Consider the following 21010-nt stretch of genomic DNA (forward strand, 5'->3'; position numbering starts at 1 on the left):
GTGGGTCTGGGCACTGTCACTCGCTGTCTACCCCATTAAATTGTTAGAGTGGTCCCCGGCACACCCGAGACCTGCATTAATGCACCCTTCCCAAGTGATCCCCAGTCCCCCTTTGGGGACTCTTGGAGGCAGAGGAAGATATACATGTGGGTGGACTGGCCCAGTGGGGCCAGAGGACGGTCCCTGGCACTGCTAATTTACCAGTGCAAATGTAACGTTTATGTTCTTTTTGCCCAAATCCTTGTTTTCCACCATGGGTGCAATCAGTGGGACAGGAGTCTTTGCCTACTTTCCCTGTAGCAATCTCATCCTTCCCTCTCCCCTCCCGCGTGGTCTTTAAAACTTCTCCTGAACTTTTGGGCAGCATTGTTGGGGATGATGGAAGACCTCTTGCCATCCGGCCCAGCACTGACACCTTCCTGCCATCAAGTAAAGCGGTTCCCGTAGCTTGTTAAGAGACTGAGCTCTTTCAGAAAGGAAAGCCCTGCATCAGTGTTCACCATTCATAAGCTTTTGCACTTACTTTTCCTCTTCCAAACTGTCTACTTGTGCGACGAAGTTACTAGGGATGTAACCTTTCCTCCCGCTGCTGAGGGATTTTGCCAGCCACCAGTCCCCCTCGCTGCAAAGCAAGTAGAAGAGAAAGCATGAGTGCTCGGAGGAGCTTTCATTACAAGTTAAGACTGCAGGGACAGCATGGTTTCTGGGGTTTTGAGCACTGCAAATAGGCCAGCACTCCTTAATCCGCTCTACAGCTCCCTCTCGATTTCCTAGGACCACAACTAGTTTGAAGGCTGTCTCTCAGGGACTTCTGGAGGTGACAGTCTCTTTCCATGAATGCAGAAGTTGCACAGAGTAACCACAGACCCAAACCTCTGCTACACTCACCAAGTGAGAGGAGGGAAATCTGGGTCGCCATAGGTTTATTTTGCATCTTGCACAGGAACATGGGAGCTCCTCCTTTCTGCTCCTTCCTTCGTCCATCAGATACCCCACCCCTTTTTTCTCCCTCCATGGACTCGGACAACAGCCATGACCAAAAGCCATCCTCACCCAGGAGTCTCCCTCACCCCATGGGTCACAGCTCATAGAATCTGGGTGAGAAATGTCACCTCTGGAGGACACCTCACAGAGTGGTCAAGGACGGAGGAACCCTACAAAGACAAATGACCAGGGGACCCAGGCCCTGTAACGGACTGGGCAGGTGGACTGTCAGCCTCTTCTCTGGTGGGTTTGAGAAGAACGTGAAAGGAACCCATGCACCTCTCTGGCTTGATTCTGTCCTTTCCTCTGACTACACCCAACCCACATCCTTTGCAAAAGCACGATCAGCACAAAATATGAAAGAGGAGCTAGCTGATTGTTGTTATTTATGCTACTTCTGCGCCCACGCACACCGGCAGTGAAGAAGGTCCCAGTAGTATATCCAGGGAAGGACACTACCTAACCCAGAAGTATCTGTAACCCATGGAAGTGTCACCTTCCCCATCTTGCTGAGAGAAGAGGGTACCCACAGTCACATTCTGGAGCAAAGAAAAGACACAGCCTCAGCTCTGGTGAGCTGTAAATTGGTGCCTGACCACAATGTCCCCCCTTTCCCAGCCTCACCATGCTCATCTTCAAATCCCTTCTGGCAGCAGGTCACTTACTTGGAGAGGACTTGAAGTTTCTCCCCCTTGACCAGCTGCAGGTCACGGTCACTTGAGGCAGGAAAATCATACAGTGCAACCACAATAAAGTTATCTGAAAGAAGAAACACCACCGTTGAATCCAGCCGGTTCCCTGCCAAGGGGATGATGCGTACCTAGGTGTATGGTGAGGCATTTCACCCCCACGCACACAGGGGCTGTGAACCCCCCCGTCCCCCAAAAGCCAAGCTTTCCACCAACGCAGTTTTCCTGCCGACCACAACCTCTGCTCGGGGACTAACGCTGTTTCACCAAAGTGTTTCCTGTGTATGTGTTTTTAAATCACTCCAGACCCCCCTATCCACAAAACACAGTGTGTCAACAAGAAAAAAGGGTTTGTGTGGAATAAGAAGGGTCACAAATAACCTGTCAGTGTTTGGCCTGAGTTTTACATGGCGGTAAATGAAAATTGCTGTAGCAACATTTCCCTGGGATTTGACTGAAAAAGATGAAGCTTTCTTGATTGAAAAAGGTATAAAGTTGTCGCAGTTTCTGTTATTTGAGCCCATCGCTAGGATTCAGCTCTCCCTCCGGATGCTCCCAACTCAGCCTGTATCTTGACATCCCTTTTGTGCGCTATTCCTTGCAGATGTGACAGCACGTTTAAGTCACGCTGCTGCTTTTGACCCAGAACTTGTATAGTGCCTGGCCGCTCCGCTCAGCTGACATTCCCGAGGGGGTGGTGGATGCTCCAGGATCCCCTTCCCTCTCCCTGGCCCCGATGCACTTTAGATGCTCCAGACCACAAACCCGGTGCTCTGTGTCTTGCAACCCACCTGGACCCAGGCTGTGAGCGAGCCTGCATCCCCATCCCCTGCACTACCGCGTTGCTTTTACTCCAGCCATGTTGGTTGAGCCTGAAATTTGTCACAGCAAAATGAACTCTCACTTGGTGAACTTTCTCTGGTGCAGGCGAGCCCTGCTGTATGTGGCAAAGCTGCCGCCTGGTACATGTGCTGCGAGGCTGCTAACCCTCCCCAGGGCAGATCTCTGCTGGCTGGAGCTGAATCGCTACCTTTGCAAGGCCGGGTTGTGCCGTTGCTGCTCTCGGAGAGGTTGTGCAACCGTTCACATGTGCTCTGCAGGCTCGCAGTTACTGAAGCAGAAATGAGCAGCTATTTTGGGGTAGATCGAACTTTGCAAAGAGGATCAGCACATGCACACAAACATAAAGACCAAACCAAAACACAATAGTGAAAAAAAGAGAAAGAAAAAAAATGAAAAAGAAAAAAATTAAAAAGAATAAAAATAATTAAAATAAAATAAAAATAAAAATAAAAATAAAAATAAAAATATAAATAAAAATAAAAATAAAAATAAAAATTAAAATAAAAATTAAAATTAAAATTAAAATTAAAATTAAAAAAAGAAAAAGAAAAAGAAAAAGAAAAAGAAAAAGAAAAAGAAAAAGAAAAAGAAAAAGAAAAAGAAAAAGAAAAAGAAAAAGAAAAAGAAAGAAAAAATGAAAAAGAAAAAAGAAAAGAAAAAAGAAAAAAAAGAAAAAGAAAAAAGAAAAAAAGGAGACCATTTGGTGGAGAAATGTTTTAGCTTGTACAAAACCTAATTAATGCACTGTGAGCGATGGACAGACTATAAATAGCATTTTTCAAAACAGACTGTCAAGCCACAGTCTCTGTGTGACCTTTCCAAAGAATGCCACCAGCAAGAGAGCCAGACTGGCCCTTTGTCATCACAAGATAACGTGTCTCTGGGGCAACTTGGGTTTTGTGTCTGTGCAAGGCCTGGCTGCTGCTCTGCTGGCGATTTATCGGAGAGGAGGGAGGAGAAAGGGTCAGTGTGGGTGGAAAATGTAGCTTTGTAAACCGAAGCCCAGAGCAGTTGCCTTTAGGCTTGCGAGGAGGAACTTGGAGATCCACGAGAAGCTTCAGCAGAGCCTCAGTCTCTCCTACGTATGGGGAAAAGGATGATCGGTAACGAGGGAGAAGGCTTTGAAGTCTTAAAATAGCTTGCACGGTTGGGGGCTTCGCCTTGAGGCATCTCAAAGCGTTTGGCATTAGCAATGCCCCCAAACTCGTGTTGCCTCCTTGACAATAATGTTAACACGCAGCTTCACTGTCATGAAAGGCTTCTGGGCATGTGCCTACTGCAAGGTGTCCGCAATGAATATGTTCATCCACACGTGCCATCCTGCTTCTCTTGGAAGTGAAATAATGCAGTGGTCGGGCTTTCGCTTTGAAAAAGAAAAGCAAAAGTGTAAACATCTTCAAGCACAGAGGGGCTGCGTGTTCCAGCAAAGAAAATTAAAAATGTAGTTTTGATCTTGAAGCGACTGACATAAGTACAAATAAATAAAAAAAAAAAAAAAAAAAAGGGAGAGGGAGAAAGAAAAAGAGCAAATATAGCCAGGACAAAAAGGTTTTATATGCTGAAAAAATATTATGAGCACCTCTTATCCCCTTCTCAACATAAGTGTTGAGGAACGCTGCACACTTAAGTGAGCCAGAAGAAAAGCTCTCTCTGCTCAAGCCAGCAGGACCTGCCATCTCATGATGAAAGCGGCTCTTCCCGTCGCCGGGTCTGTCACGCCACTGAGAAACAGCGCCGATAATACTTTCTTGGCCTATTTGATCAAGTTAGGTCATGAGTGACTCTACAGCACCAGGCGCAGAGAAGCCGTCGGGGCTGCTAGGAACGACTGCGCTACAGATAATGCTAGCAGCCCGGAGACTTTGATTGCCGGCCAAATACGTCTTGGCTCAGATCTGCTGTCAGGGAAGTCAGATACTAGCTCAGTTTGCATAGGCTGAGTGCCAGTTTGATGGCTTAATAGAAATGATGCAAACAGTCTTCCCACCGCTGCCCTGTCGTGAATGGAAGGTCTTTGCAACCATCCCACAGCCACGGAGCCAGGCTGAGACCGCGCCAGGGTCTCCCAGAGGACCACCAACTGGTTTAGAGCCGTGCTGGAATGGTCATGGGGTAAATGACAGCTCGCAGCACGTGTGTTGGCCGGCTGGGTGCGCTGAGCTGTGAGTTACTGCTTCTGAAAACGGGTCCAGCTTTCCGTTTCAGCATGGCACGGGCCGGTTCACCAAAGGTAAATGTGTGCTAGAAGAGCCCGGCTTCAAAACACACAGCTGCTGGTGGCACACCGGCCCCGTTGCTGCTGTCAGCAGGAGAAACACCATTAGATCCCGTTGGTGGAGATGCAGAAGGCTACGGGCTGGGACTGGTGCACCTCCCAGCTGGTCAGCAAACGCAGGCGTGACAGCACGGGGCATGTTTCCTGGGACATCCAGGCTTGCACTGCGAGAGTGCTTTCTGCCAAATACCTTCCTGCCTTGTGTTTTGACACAGTGGATGTTTTTGCAGGTAATTTCTGCTTTCCTCATAAAATCGTATCAGACCCAAACTCGTAACTTTTTTATCAGGAAATCTGAACATTTTGGGCAATTCCTTCTCACCTTCCTTCCCCCTCTTGCTTTTGATTGGAAATGCCCATTTTTTATGAGAAATTTTAATTTCTCATTGAAAAGTCAGCCTTTTTGGTAGAAACAACCCCTCCTATTTCCAATTAAGCTCAAAAGCATGTTTCTGGCAGCGTTCCTTTCAAACTCAAATCCATATTCAGGGAACAACAGTAAAAACGACGAAGGGCTTTGATGCTAATCTTGAGATGCCTCAAAAGACCTCAATTTCCAGAGCGTGCTGAGCTCCCACCCCTGAAAACAAGTCGTATTCATACCATGGTTAGCCAAAAGCGAGTGAAAAGAGCTGTAAGAAGTTGCGGTTCCTCAATCAGGGGAAACGGCCTCTCAGAGAGACCAATTCTTTGTGCAGTTGCAGGTTGTTGTAATGCCTGAGGACAAACACCCGAAACAACCAGCTCTCTCCACCAGTGGTACTTAAATCCAGCTGTGAGCAGGGGTTGTTCTACCTATCTGCTGTGTCTTATCTATCCCATGCAAGCGAACAGCAGCAGCTCTAGCAATGGAGCCATTGTACTTGGGAACCACCATCATGGGCCAAGACTTTGCTGTGCTCCAAGCTTTAGAGGTGCAGAATTAAAGGTAAGTTTTGACCCTACAGAGACATAGAGTCAACCTTAAAAACCTCATGAGTGCTTAGGGAACCAGGGTAAAATGAATGAGAGACTCACACGGCGGAAGAGCCCACTCCAAGTGAAAAGTAGATTGGTGATGCTGCCAACACCGCAGTTGAATCTAGAGGTACATACTCCTTGCCTGCCTTTGTGATACTTTCTAAGCTAAATAAATGTCAGGAGGTATTAAGCTTTTGTTAACAATAAATAAAGAAATTATTTCTGAGACAGTGGTGTGAAAGCTTGAAGCTGTGACACCAGTTGCACAACACTGAGATCAGAAAAAAAAATATAACTCAAAATGCAAGGAATGCAAAAAAACGGAAAAAAAAAAAAATTTTTTATTTTACATTATTTCACGCTTGCACAGTCAATAATTTTGCCTGATTGAACTTGCAGTGCTCCCACAGGATATAGTTCAGCTCTTTGATTTTTTTTATATGATTGAATTGCCTGGATTTTGTGCTTTCTCTATCATTTCACTTAAATTGCCTTCTTTCATGAGAATATCTCAGACATCTCAAACATCTTGCATGGTTGCTGTCAGCCGATTTTGCCACAGAGTCAGACATAGCATCATTTCTGGAAACTCAGGCACCGGTAGAGAAAAATAAGAAGTTCCCCAGACTGTCAGTGTGAATATTCCTCCAAAACTGGAACTGAACCTAACAAACCAAAATATTTTTGCGAGCTGAAAATGGCTAACGTGGTACTCAATGCATTTTTTAGCATCTTTCCACTTCTGCCTTCTGGCATGAAGCAGAAGTAAAAGCTGCCTCCCTGAAGGTAACTTCTGTTGCGCTTCTTACCAGAGTTAGAATGTTGATAAAAACCCTGTGAAAAACTGGCAGTAGCTGCTCGGTTGTGGAGGTAGGAGAGCACGCCCACTTGGAAATGTGCCATGAGAAAAATTTTGCAAAAGAAAGCATGGTTTCTGGGAAAATGGTACTTCCATGGAAATGCACCCTGATTCACATGGTTGAAGAGCTACTCCTCCCACAAATTTGATCTCCATAAAAGATGTCAATTTTGAAGAACATTTTGATGTTGCAGGTGTTCCTTTGTCTGCCCCATGGCAGAGACTCTCCATCGTCATCCGTAAGACTTAAGAAGACCTAGGTCTGCTGTTCCACTCATCCTATTTATTTGTCATCCCACTTTTTCCTTTCTTCATGCCCTGTGTCCCCTAATCCTACACTTTCACCCACATGAGGAGCTTTTGTGTGTTGCTAACTGCTTACTTCCAAGCTTCTTCTGTTTTTTGCCCTCTTCTAATTCTCTCTGTCTCTCTCTCTGTCCTTAATCTGCAAAACTTCTTTGACAGAAATACACACAAGTTGCTGTCAGAGGCTGGGCAGAGGTAGCAGAGGGCTTCCTGCTGAAAGGCAGTCATCTACCAAACGCCATGTGCGACCCTCGGATAATTGCAGAGGTGGATGAAGCCAACAAACAGTCTCCAAGCAGGGGCTCTGTGCGTCTTTATTTTATACTCTTTCCTTTCTTCTCATTCTCTTTGTAGTGTGTCTGGGCTCTCTGATGCCTGCTGCTTCCTCTGAAATTTTCAGCTGGCTGGATATAGCATCCACAAGTTGTCACGCTGCAGACAAGGCAGCAGACGGAGAAATCCTGTGCAGTGGATGTCTCAGATCTCACTTTGCTCAACCGATGAAGAGGGAGTGCTTTTCCCTCTTAATTTCTTTGATGAGCAGGGGAAACTGGCAGCTACAAACAGTTAGTGATGTAAACTGAATCTTCGGAAACACACTGATAAACTCCGCGCCTGGCAATGCTAAAGATACAGAAACCACACGCCTGCGACATGGCGGCTTGTTCTCAAGACCTGCTGTTGGGGGACCACCATCATGCAAACCCCCACGGGAAGGCGAAGAAAACAGCAATTGAGCTAAGAATCTTACCTTGTGCAGAGGCTTGGTTTAGATGAGGGTTGTTGATAAATTGTCTGCCCTTTGGTAGAAATAGAAAGAAAAACGAAGACATTCATTACTTGCTGTGTTTGCACAAAGACCTGGTCTCAGATTCACACATGAGTGGGAGTCTGATCTGGAGCCCACTGTAGTCAGCCAACAGCCCCTGCATCTGGCTCCGTATGTGTCGTGATGGCTTTAGCACATTTTGCCATGATGTGTTCATAGCTGTCTTGGCAGTCAGCTTGAATAATCCTTGGCTCCCCTCTGAATAAAAGCATAAATCTGCTACCCGCTCATTTAGACCCCGGTCTATCTAACTCTTGTTCACAGATGCCAGATTTCGGATCAATGGGGGATGAGACATGAATGGTCCCATTGAGAAATGACAATTGCAATATTATTTTGAAGCAGAAAACCCAAGATACTCTTTGCCATAATCGTCCCAAGGCTCACGAAAAATCCTTTGCTCAGGGATATGTTCAAATAATGAAGGCAGTGACAATATTAGCAAATTAAAGAGCAGCAAAGCACTGCAACTCATCTAGGCACACTTTTAAAACATTGATGTCGTCCCTAGTTTGGTTTGGCCCAGAGCCTGAGAGTGGCCACTTGACCATAGGCCGTTCCTAATCAGCAGCTGGGATGCAACCGCCTTGTTTTGTGGACTGAGAGCTTAACGCTACAGAAATGGCCAGGTGGGATCTGTTGGCCTCTACCCAACTTCAAACGCCAATCCTGTTGTCAGTCCAAGGATCAGTGCCTAGTGATTAAAGTGGGCGTTTGACCCACTGCCAGGGCTATTTATACATTTGCAAAAGGAGTGAACAACAGATCCCAAATTAAAAACATCTAGTGCTTTCTGGCCACACCACCCTTTAACTTCTACTTAGCAGCAGTGTGGGCTGGGAGCGCTGCTCACCCACTGCCATTTCTAATTTAGCTGAAGGAAATATAGACTTCCCCTGATATGTGAGAGCTTAGTGCCCGTGGCAAAAAAAAATGAGTGTCAGAAGGTGATTGATGATACTATATTTACACTGATAACAGCTCCTCTCCAGTGAGCTGGAGAGAAGGAAATTTAAGAAAAGAACATCCTCTTGGTCAATCTGACATCTGCTGTTGTGAAAACTGGACTTTGTAACGATGGGAGAACTCAGAAATGAAACTAAAGGAGTGAAAAACATCTCCACCTCTCATCAGAAGCAATGATAGGCAATTCCTCCCCGCTTCTGAGAGCTTAAGACCCAAGATGATTTTCACGTTGACAGTTGCACCTAGAGTTTTTCTTGTACTAGCTGCTGGATGCAGGGCTGACGAGGGCAGGAAAAGAGAAAATAACTTCATGTCCTCTTTCCAGCAAGAGACAGACAGACAAAGTGATTCTGCAAGTTTAAATAACGTGTCTGTCATTTAAGGTCTCCTAAATCCAGTCTCGGTGTCTTACTGATCTGTGTCCATGTAAGGAAAGGCCGTATGAATTCAAAGGGAGCAGCAGATGCTCAGTGTTCCTGATTCTCAGCCATGGATTAGGTGTAGACCCTCTTTAGTGAACCTGTTGTCCTCCCTGATGGTAAAGTTTCCACTGCGGTTTGCAGCTTTGAATGTGAGCTTGAATCTGACCCATCTTTGTGCCGTTTGCAAGTCAGCAACATCAGCTTGGGCTGCAGAGTGCTGAAGGCAGCAGCCCTGTCTAAGAAATATGGGGATCAGCTCGGAGGACTTGTGCCCTCTGCACCTTCTCTCCCTGTCTCCTGCCCTGCTCTCCAGTCCAGCCCATGCAACTAACACGAGGAGAACCACCATCCCTTGCCCACTCAGAGAATTCACGGCCATAACCTATACCCAAAGAGAAAACGGCATTCTTTTTGACAGGGAAAAACCCTAGAGCAAGAAAGTGTTGACTGAACAGTTCACTCCATATTAAGAATCTCATGGGGGGAAGCCAGGCATAAACGTTTGGTTTTTGCCTCTAAAACAGGATTACCCAATTGGTGACCCAATTTTAGGAACCAGAAGTACTCAAGTTCCTGCTGGCACACACAAGTATTGCCTGCATCACCCCAGACACTGACTGAGCTGTGGAGGACCCCAAAATGACACAAAACTGCAGGCTTACCTTGGGTGGGGCGGCAGGAGGTTTACTCTTGGGTTTTGGGTTGCTTCCAGAAGCATGTTTCTCGTCGGATGCTAGCTGATTTTTGCTCCAGAGCAATCCCATCCTGCAAGGAAGACCAGAAAAGACTCTTTAATGAGACTGCTCTTGGGAAAAGGAGCAGGCACTGAGGGACAAAACAGTCTTCTCATTCATGAAGAACAAGTTGGAGAAGACAAGAATGAAGGACAAGGGGACAGTGGAGAGAAGAGTCTAAAATCATTCCATCTACAGTCCTCCTACTACCTTGGACCTTGTGAACCCCGTAGTTTCTGTTCCCACACAACTCTGGTATTTCACACTTTGCAGATGGGTCTCAGACAGACACTATAAGCCACCAGAAAAAAATGAGCACAGATGATTGGTTTGGATATGTCCCTTGTCCAATGCAGAAATCCCCAGCCAACATTGAGCAGACTTGCTCCAGAGCTGGGTGATGCCGCGTGCAGGCACTACTGGAGGGTCTAAAAGGGGGTCAAAGATCCTGGGGAATATCCCTATGATGAGAAGCTCAGATGTACCAGGGCTTCAAGAGTGTCATACAGGCCCCAGACCAAGACCAAGCCGTACTCATGCTACTCAGTGCCTTCTGTAGGTCATGTCCCTCCCAAGCAGCAAGAGCAGCTCACAGACGTGGTAGCTACCTGCATGATACCAGTCCCACTTTTCCTTGTGCTTAAGGAGCACAGACACACCCTCAGCTTGTCCACGAAGGCATGGGACCTGATGGGACACTTTGGAGGACTGCAAGAGGAGTCAAACATGGTGTGGTTTTGCATCCTTCCCACCTGTAAAGTGTGGGCCTGAGGTTTGACTCAGTTGTCCATATGCAATGCGCCTTTTGATGTGCCCTGGGGTCTCACACACTGCGGGTCTCCCATACATCCTGGATTACATTTCCCAGCCCCATGTGTGTTTCTCAGACCTTCTGAACACCTCAAGGATCACTAGACATAAATGAATCAAACCCTTTCCGTGGGCTATCCTCTGGTCTACCCTTGGGTTTCCACACTTGTGCTTGAGGGTTCGTTTAACTCGCAGCCCAGAAATGTAATTTCAGCTCTGTTCAATAATTATGGCATAATACTGGGTGTGGGTAGCCAAGGTAGCCAAACCGTGACAAACTCAACCTGCTCAGCCCCCTGAAAAAGTTGAAACCGGCATTACTGAAGTGCTGTTGCCATGAGGATGTAAGATATCTACACCTTCCGGCACCAAAGTCTGCCCCTGCTTTGAACGAAAGGCATTGAAAGGTGTCCAGAAAAACCCAACCCCTAAATACTCATAGCTGAGCAAAGATATGTTGGCTTCTACTCTTGCCCAAATACCTCAAGATCTGCAATGAACATGGAGAGTCAGGGACTGGAGTATTGGGGACCAATGTTGTTAGTCACTTCCCCCCAAATGTCAGTCTGGTGCTGGGTTGTGATAGTCAGACTCCAACAGGTGTGTTCAAAAAAGCTTCCAGTAAACCAGTCTTGCAGGAAAAAAATATTCCAGTAAAAGCAACTTTATTTTCCTTTCTAGCACATTTCTAATATTTAAAAATCTGGGACTTTGAAATGAGGTTTCTAACAGAGCCATCCCAATATTTTAAGGTGTTATTTTTTTTAAATATCTTCTCCCTTCTGCCTCATTTTTATTTTCATTAATAAAGTGAGCAAAATGGAAGGAACTGGTGAAATATTTCAGGATAGCCCAATACATATTTTTCCCCCCAATCAAAACTTTTTCAGCATCCAAACTTCTCTCAGCTCTTCTCTGACCTGATTTTACAAATGACCCATCCATCTGTAACCAGGTCTCGGCACCGCTCGGGGCACTGACAACACGGTTGGAGGGGAAGTTTCAGCCACTGAATCAGCCACAGCATTTCCTGCAGCAAGTTCATTTTCATTTGGCAGCCTCCCTTCCAGGTTGCAACCAGGGTTTGCTTTGCTTAGAAGATCTGGTTGTCATGCAATGGCACATGATTTACTAAGCCAGCTTTTCCTGCTCTTCCACTTGCAAATTGCTGGAAGATAACTTTGGGCTGGAATTTCTGATTCCGGAGAGTGTTAGTTGCCAGGATAGTAAGTGAGAGTAGCTGGAGTTCCCTTTTCACCCAGGGAACTGCAAGGTATCATTTTAAGTCAGGGCTGGATGATGAAAAGTTTTAGGTGTCACCCATTATCAACCAAGAAAGGCACAGAGTCTACCTATGCATTGAACATCTATCTATGGTCCTTGTTACTATCTCACTGGAGCATCTTGGGGTCTTTGACACGCTTTGCCCCTGAATGGGAGACACAGACGTAGCCATTGCTCTTTTCAACAGAGTTAGGGGACGTGAGATATGGCACGAGTCAGCAATATGCTTCAACCACCAGTTATGTCACCAGGATGATCTTACGAGAGGATTGATGGACCATCTGCAAGATGGTGGATGCACATTTCGGGGTTTTGAGTTGTTCTCGGTGAGGGCAGTAGTGGGGCAGGGTGGGAAAAGGCATGAAGGAAGGTCAACCTCGGCACAAGGCCCTTGTGGTCATCCCAAGTCCCCCAACAGGGTTTTAGAGGAGTGAGGACCATGCTCTAACCTGTGCATCTTCCCACAGTGCTCCTGTGTCCAGGACACATTGCAACCCTTTCTGCACCACCCTGAGACTGGAGGCACCTCTCTGCATGCTTGCACAAGCTGAGCTTTCTCCTCGCACCCATGTGAGACACATCCGTCCAAAGTGGCACAGAGAAGTGAACAGCGTGTCCCAGCATGGATGGGAAATGGAACCGGCGCAAAGTCTCCCACAAAGGTCACTTGCTCCCTCCCACGCACAAAAGACGTTAGCACAGCTCTGGGTATTCACAGTCCCTACGAAATCCACCGTTTGTGCTCTCCAGGTCGCCTCTGCAGCCTTCGGCAGCCAAGACAACCATCCTCCTTCCCAGCAGGTGCTATACAAAATCCCAAAATAGCGCCGCAGACAAATGTTGCCAGATACGGAGGGCAGCTGGTGGATTCCCAGCCCACAGCTGGTGGAGTGTTCATTTTTTAAAAATTATTTTTTTTTTCCAAAAAAAGGTGGCTGAGTTGAATGTACGTTGTTCCACAGTGTTTCTGCTTCTGATTAATGTTTTTTAAAATTAGTTTCCCAAAAATATCTTGAGAAAAGTAAGTCCTAACCATTTTTATTGGGTTTGGGTGGTTGGTTTTATTTATTTTTTTTTCCCAGTGGAAAAGAGCACTGGGGAGAAAACAGTAACTGAGAAAAGCATGAAAATTTCCTTTCGTGAATGTACAGTTTTTCACATCCAAAAATATTTGTTTATTTTTAATAACTGAGAGTGGGGAAACTCGTTTCCTCAACTTTACTCAAGTTCAAAAAAAGAAGATTTATAAAACAATTTCTTTTTAAAGCAACCAGAAATCAAGATGGGACAAAAAACAAAATTAAGGCAATGCAAAATTTTTCCATGTGCTTGAAAAGTTTCAGCAAAAAATAGTCTAGCTTAGCTGCTGATAAGTTTTGAGTAAAAATATTTGATGCATAATTCTTCCTGGGAGAGTCAAGCAAGCCTTTGCTAAGGAAGTCAATAGAGACCAGGACGGTGAGCTCTGTGTAGCATCCAACTCTGAACACATGTGGGACAGATGTGCAGGTCACAGGAATGCTGGATGCTTCTACAGGACCTCAAGAATAGTGTGCCCCATATAGCAGGATGAGAGGCAGTAATTTTAGTAACTGTCAGAGGGGCAGTTATGGTGTTTTTGCTAGCAAGAGCTGGATGCGGGTACAGATCTTCCCACAGCAGTGGGCCAAGGGGAGGTCTTCTGAAGATCCCACCACAAATTCCTGCTCCAGCAACGCTTCTGATGGCATTTGGACAACATCTTCATGGTGGAAAGGAGAAGATGTGGTTAAATGTCCTATCACTCACTTGTCTTCAAAGAGGGTTGGAGAACATACCCTAGAGGAGCAACCTGTCAAGTTGAACTTGGAAGGGGGACCAGTAGAGGTAGACATAAGTCTTTGTTGACCACAGGGTTTGGAGACCTGCCTTGCCCCTACGATGGGTGTGTTTTAAGTGCCCAGGGTTGGCTAAAGCAAACAGGACAGTGTCGAATTGGACCTGCTGGATGCACTTCTTCCTTTTGTTGCAGCAGATGAGAGGGTGGGAAGGAAGGAACCTGGGCTAAGCCAGGCACTGCAAGCATTTGCCCATCTCATCTTTACGGTAAGAAGCCCTGCACCATGGCCACACCATCTACTGCTGTTGGCTGGTTTCCGCTACCAGAGCAAGAGACCTCAAAAGTTGTTTCTGATGAGAATGCATCAACGCCTTCTGCAGCAGGGATGTGGATGACACAGACAAACGGCCTTGGGATTGCAGGGGCGGGTGCGGGGGAAAAAAAAAGACAGAATCTAGCAGAAAAGCAGAAGTCTCGGCTCATTATTTGCCTCACCCCCATGAAACTGCCATGGAAAAATAGGTTAAGACCCAAGCAAGCCAATAGTGTTTCACTGTGAGGGCAGCTCCAAAAACCCCTCCAAGCCCAGTGAAATCACAAAATGAGCCCCCTTTCCGTTCAGATTCTAGGGCGGACCCAAGAAAGTGTTTTCGTAGTTCACCAAGATTAGATATTTCAATTAATTTTAAAACTTCAGAACGTCTTTTTTAAGAAAACACATGGAAGTGGCATTAAAAACACTAAAAAAAATACTTTGAAAATGCAGATATAGCCAATTATGAAGGGTTTTAATTGCTGAATTTCTCTTTGGAAGTTCTCCCCCTTCCAGCAAGAATTGCTGAAATCAACTCTCTTTGGATGCAATAATTTAAGTATTCCAGATTTGCATTTTTGCATCACTGAGGAGCTAAAAAGTTCAGTAGAAAAAAAATAATTCCCCTAGTTCTAGGAACATCCCAGATGCATTAAATTCTCTTTTTCCTCTTCAATACTTTTCCTGACCTGGCACCCTTGGATTGCTTTGCAAGACACAAAATTGGAGAATTACTGAAGATCTTGGTGAGCTCAGCTACTTAAATAGGAATGAAGATTTGCTACTGAAGCGTTTTCTACTGTGACTGTTTTCTACATTTGCTGGGTTTTGGTCAAGTTCTTTTTATCTTTTTTTTTTTTTAAATGATTAGCGGCTTTGTTGCTAGGAGGTGGTTAGAAGACCGCTATAAACAAGTGTGCTGTGCTATAAACAGCACTGACCATGCAGGTCTTTCTCAGAGGCAGAAGGTGGAGGCAACAGCCACCGTCCTCTAGGACACGGCGGCCAAAGTCTTGCTGAAGACCCCTCACCGCACGTGGGAGGGCAGAGAGACCTTCTGTGATGAGCAACCTGGTCTGGTGGGAGGTGTCCCTGCCCGGGGCTGGGGGGTTGGAACTGGATGATCTTTAAGGTCCCTTCCAACCTAAACCATTCTGTGATTCTATGATTCTATGGTACACCCAGCACTGGGTCTCCAGCTAACATCAGGGGTACACATTGCAGAAATGAGACTGGAGCCCACCGGCTTATTTTGGGACCCCTTGCTGCAATCCTAACCAGTTTGCTGTTTCCATTGCAACCTAAGACTGCCCTGAATCTATCGGCTTTCTTAGGCCGCGTTTTGTGGGTGAACCTGTCCCAAGCAAACGAACCAAGCAGAAAATCTGGCTGTTTCAGGCCTTTCTGAAGAGCTGTCACACCCCATGGGAGAAGGCTGTGTGTGACACTGGTGGGTGGGAGCACACAGATTTCCAGGATCCTGAGTTTAAACAGATGCAAAAAGTTTCTTGACAGGAAAAGGGAAAAAAAAAAATATAATAAAAGCTTCTTGCTCTCTCCACAAGTAGAAAACAGCCGCCTGTTGCCAGAGCGGTTATTCACTAATCAAAACTTCTGTCTGGAGGAAAAAATGCCTGCTTACATTGAGCTTTGTGCCCTCCTGCTGGAACCTGGCAGAAGCTTGGCTGAGCTGGAAGAGGCTGTGGGCCAGGGAGCAGAGACAGGGCTCAGGGTCCCGGGGGAGGGAGGGGAAGAGCAAGAGGGCAGACTGCTTATCCCACCTCCCTTAAACATGCTTTCCTCATGAGTTCACCCCAGGCCTTGCATCAGCCAGGTGGGACGTCTGCTGGGGATGGCTCTGCAGGACCTGCAGCACAGGGAGGTGGGATGCACTGGAGCAGGGAAGGAGGAGGATGGGGCCAGGATAAGCAGGCATATCCCTTTGGGTACACGGAGCATCTCTGAGGTTCTTCGGGTATGAGAGGTTTTATCACAAAATTGCATTGCTTGACGGCAATTTCTGCAGTGGCTGGAATATCAACCCAAATTTCAACTCAAACCTATCTGCCGCCCAATGCAGGTGTGGTCCAGGCTTGTGAATGGGCTGTGGGCAAGCTGGAGCACAGCAGGGAGAAATCCTGTCCAGAGGCCACCCCTAACTGAGGTCTAAGTCCTGTGGAGGTGGGCACAGTCCATGCTTGCTTCGGCCAAAATCCATGATGCTCTGCTTTACAGTGCTCTGTGGGTACATCAGGGTAGTCTGTGGGGATGTGGGGAGATCCTGGCCCTCACAGCCCTGGGGACATGAGGAGATGGACAGGGTGTCCCTCCACACCTCTATGTGTGGCCACCCACATTTCTGGCCTGGGAAAGAACCTTCTGGAGGCCCTTTTCCTAGTAGAATGACAGCATTTTGTAGGAACTGTCAGTCATGTCCCAAGAGGAGCAATGAAGCTGGTGGCAGGCTGGTGCTCAGGCACTCCATCCTGTCAGAGACCCCCTCCTTGGGTCGGGTCTCAGAGGGAATGATGCTCCCTCCCACCATCCTTCAGATGCGGCAAAGGGCTGTAGGGAAAGATGTACATCTCCAGTTTCCCACCTGAACACCTCCAACCGCTTGGAAAGACGTGTCAGAGATAGCTACTGGATGCAGAGCCTCTCCCCTACTCATCACAGTTGTGTCCAGCTCCAGACAGCTTTTCCCACACATAAAACCTCTCGTCCCCTCTTAAGACATTTACTTTTCCCCCTCTCCTTCTGCAGTAAACCCAGGGAACAGCATCCCTGCAAACCATCCCTTGGGGATGGATCCTAGCAGTCGCTGGGTAGTGTCCCCATCACCTCTCTCTCTACCCCACACATCTTGGGGAAGGGAAGCAGCGCAAGGGGGGCATCACGTGAAGGAGGGATGGGAGAGAGGAAAACGATAGACAAAAACCTGCTGGGATTCTCCCCACCCACGAGGGAATCTGGACGGGCATGGGATGTTCCCTACTTGCCTGCTTCCTACGCAGCTGCTCCTGGAGACACGATCTGAGGATGGACGAACCGCTGGTCCGACCCATGACAGATGCTCCATGGGGCTGAAGGCCCGTGCAGAATTTCCGTGTTAGAGACCTCTGGCTCCCACCGCATCCACACCATCCATGGGACCGACCGCTTTGAATGTTACACCCCCAGGTTGCAGGAGCAGCCTGATTTTGCAAATGCTTTTAATGGACTTTCTTTTTTTAATCAGGTCTTTGTGTCAGAAACTGGCTCTTTTCTTCCCCCCAAGGATTCCTTGCTCTATTTTGAACATAAAAATGATCATCTGGGAGGGGGTGGGAGTTGTACTTCCCAGACAATCTGGCCAATGAAAATAGCAGTGAGGAAGGCGAGAAGCCCAAAGAGAATCCAGACACAAAACCCAGCAAAACCCACAGGCTATTAACAGCTGTCATTAAAAACAGCTACAATGACAGCGAGTGGGTTGTGTTTCCACTATGCAAACCACCAAATTTTAGGAAACAGCTGAACAAACTGGCATCGCAATGATCTTTCCTTTCCGTGATTAAAAAAAAGACCTTTTCAGACGAAATGCATCTTGTTCCAATGAGCCCCAACCCTCTATGAACCTACTCAACCATGGCGCTGGGGAGGCAGCGTGGTCTAACGAATGAAGACCTGGACAGGGACTTGTGGGTGACTCTGAGGAAGTGACTTTCTCATTCTGCCTCAGCGTGTTCAACAGGGAGACTGAAACGCCTCTGTCCTGGGAGATAAATGTTGTATAAGAAGCAAGATCTGTTTCTACAGACTCCTGAGGCTTCCCATAAGGTGCATAATGAGTTGGCTTCTCTGCGGTGTTTTGAATGTATTTGTTTAAGCTGTTGACCCCCATAAAAACCACCATGTAAACCTCTGTGGCTAATGGCATTGCATCATTTTTACGTGATATGGGGCAGCAGGAGGGAAGGGACTCTTGGTCTCCGCGACCTCAGGGCTGGAATGACCTCATGTAGTTTGCACTTCAGCTGCTCTCACTGAGAAGGACAAACGCAAGCCGACGTCCACCGAGCGTGAGGCACAACCTAAAGGTCGCCCACACACTGGTGATGTTGTTTACAGGAGATCAAGGCAGACGACCAGCCACAAGACCCAAGGACAAGATGAGGCTGGCTTGAGGACATGATGCTGTGTGAGACGGGAGCAGCTGCTCCAGGATGGATGTGCCTGATGGCCCAACACTGCTCATGGGGCTGTGAAGTGTCCTTGAAATGCATGGCATAGAAATCAGCCTTGGCTCTGAGCTCCTGACAAAGGAAGAAAACCCCGTGGAGGGCTGCAAGGTTGTCTGGGCCATAATCAGGGGTCTGCAAGTGCTCAGGGGTCACACCGTACCTCTTACCCTAGACCGTCAGCACAGGGGGACTTTGAAGACAACCAGGACAGACTCCCACCCCATTGCCCCTCACCTAGGTGTGCTGCAGAATCATGCCTGCTGCTTGCATACCAAGGAGACACAGAAATGAGGAAGCCCTTGCAGATTCGTCAAACTTCTCCCTTGCTGGCTTGCATGTCAATTGTCCTCCAGCTAAGGGCAGGGGAGACAGGAGACAAATGGAGATGGTTGGGTTGGGTCTGGGGAAGGAGAGGACAGCTTCAGGGTTATCTGGAGAGTTTTGAGCTTTAGGGCAGAGGCTCGTCCCTTGGTGGGGAGCACGTCTGAGGTACCTGACTGCTCTTTGCTAGGCGAGCTTCACTTCCTATTCCTATGAAAAGGGAAGTTGCTTTTTTAGAAAGCTGCTTGTCGCCCACCGCTGAGGTAGGAAGGAGGCGCTGCCACGAGGTGCAGCAAAGCCTTAGAAATAAGCCAGTAGCTGCCAAGTCATCTTGGGAAACAGGGTGACAGCACGGCAGCTCCAGACAGAAACCTGCTTCTGATTTGAGACTTTTTCCTGATGCTGACCGTGGGGAAACCCAGCAGCTGCAGCCAGGCTTCTGCGAAGACCCATCCGGCGACCGCCACGGTTCAAGTGGCTCAGAAGCAAGAAGTAAAAATAAAAAGGGTTAGATACAGTGTGGGCTGCTTGTTGCATCCCAGGGAGGTTTTCTGGTGTCTAAGATATCCTGTCTGTGGCCCTGCATGTCTCCTGGGGCACAGGCCTTCACCCCTGTGCCTCCTCTGTTTCCTCCAGGCTGGGCATCTCGGGGACATGAGATGAGCCCCAGATTCAAGAAGGCCAGGCAGGGAGTGCCCTTCTGCAATTTACTTATTCAGAAATCATGAAGCCACGGCTCAGGGATGTCCTTTGAAAGCAGCTGGAGGGACACCACTGAGAAACCACGTTAAAAAAGGCAATAAAAAGAGAGAAAGTCTCTCTTATGTAGCTCCCGGGTCGCTCCAGATGGGTTCCACCTGCCCCAACTTCCCCGACCTGAAAGTGCAGGCTATAATCTCACCCAGCTGAGTAGAGTCTGTCTGGCAATTGTTTCCACCCTGTTTTCATACGTCAGCCCCCAGATGTTCTCCAGCATCTTTGCAGGCCTCTACATGAGTGTGCAATCCCAAGGACAGCTTTTACAGTCCCCTGTAAGAAGTGCATGGAGACCAGAGGTCCAGCCCATGCAATAATCGCTCATGGGCTCTTAGGCTTGCCCCTAAGAAAGTCCTCTAGGACCTACCACCCCACAGGACATGGAGGGGGACCAGAAAATGTGGCGGATTCCCTCCAGATGACCCACAGCCCACTGGATTGACCCCACAGCCAGACACCTACACTGGTGGCCCACTCCATAGACCCTTTCTGCAGCAGTGCCCACTCCCACTGCATTTTATCCAGATCACATCAAACCAAAAATTTTTCCGTTAAGGTGTCTGCTGCAGAGGTGACTCTGGCTTTGATCTGAAACCACCACCAAGGATGGAGGCACCTCTCCTCTTCCAACTGCCCCCCAGGGCTGCTTCCCTGTACTGCTGCTGTGAAAGCTGGGCAGCTCATTCCTTCCAGATGATGTTTTCATGGTCTGGCCATGTTTTTCTCTTCCCTGTTAAAAATGAGTTGTATAATTTGCCATCTGAACCTCCCTGTTTCCATTCTTGTAGCAGATTAAAAGCTTATTTAATGCTCCTGGAAGATGATGACGCAATTTAACCAACCCACCAGCCTCCATTTTGAGCACTTAGACTTTCGGAGCTCTCTGAGGCAGCATCTTGACTAGTAAAATAGGCAATATCTGGGCTCATTCTCCCAAGCTTTAAAATTAGGTGGCTACACCCAAACTCCTCGTAGTCCCCATCCCGTACTAGCTACTGGATTGAGTTTGGGAAAATCGAGCCTGATTGCCGAGGTTGCAGTACCTGCCTGTTGTGTCTCCGCTTTCAAAGAGACAGGCTGTCCCTTTACCCCTGATACACCGTCCTAAACACATCACCGAGTTTGGGATGACACACAGACACAGGCACCTTGTGTAGCCCCAGGTACCAGACCACCCCGAGCACAGGGTGGTGACGGGCTCCCTCCTGCTTCACTGCTGTTATTCATTGCCGAGTCCCGTGGGCATTGCAGGGCTGTCTTGAGGGATTGGCATGAAAAATGTAGCAGTGGCTTTGGCTGATGGTAACTGGGGGACATTCTACTAATAGGGGTGACTAAAGAGATTTTTTTCTCGACGCGTTTAGGAAAAGCCTTTTTGGAGGGAGAAAGTGACTTTTTTTCTTTTTCAACGTCTCACATCCAGATAAGAGAACTAGCGAGGAGAAATGCAAACATTTTAACACAGACACCTTTCTGGTGACCTCATGGAAGTGTGAATTCCCACTCTCCAGAATCAGTACAACCCCTTGCAGAAAACAGTCACCGGAGAAGCACCGAGCACAGCCCTCTGCCCCGAGGCAGGATCAGCCCTCACAAAACCTTGCCAGAGGAGCGTGT

General features: G+C 47.5%; 1 protein-coding gene across 2 annotated transcripts in view; it reads right to left on the reverse strand.

Moving 5' to 3' along the window:
* The window catches only part of BLK (BLK proto-oncogene, Src family tyrosine kinase), a 46748-nt gene that overhangs the window by 20456 nt on the left and 5282 nt on the right, over positions 1 to 21010 (reverse strand). For both annotated transcript variants that reach the window (XM_074578389.1, XM_074578390.1), the window contains exons 2-5: positions 9796 to 9898; positions 7668 to 7716; positions 1650 to 1743; positions 524 to 622 (exon numbers count right to left, since the gene is read on the reverse strand). In XM_074578389.1, coding sequence (XP_074434490.1) covers positions 524 to 622; positions 1650 to 1743; positions 7668 to 7716; positions 9796 to 9897 — 344 coding nt within the window. In that variant the 5' untranslated portion in view covers position 9898. The remainder of the gene's footprint in view (positions 1 to 523; positions 623 to 1649; positions 1744 to 7667; positions 7717 to 9795; positions 9899 to 21010) is intronic.

The sequence above is a fragment of the Larus michahellis genome, chromosome 3 (genome assembly GCF_964199755.1).
Source record: "Larus michahellis chromosome 3, bLarMic1.1, whole genome shotgun sequence".
Classification (NCBI taxonomy): domain Eukaryota; kingdom Metazoa; phylum Chordata; class Aves; order Charadriiformes; family Laridae; genus Larus; species Larus michahellis.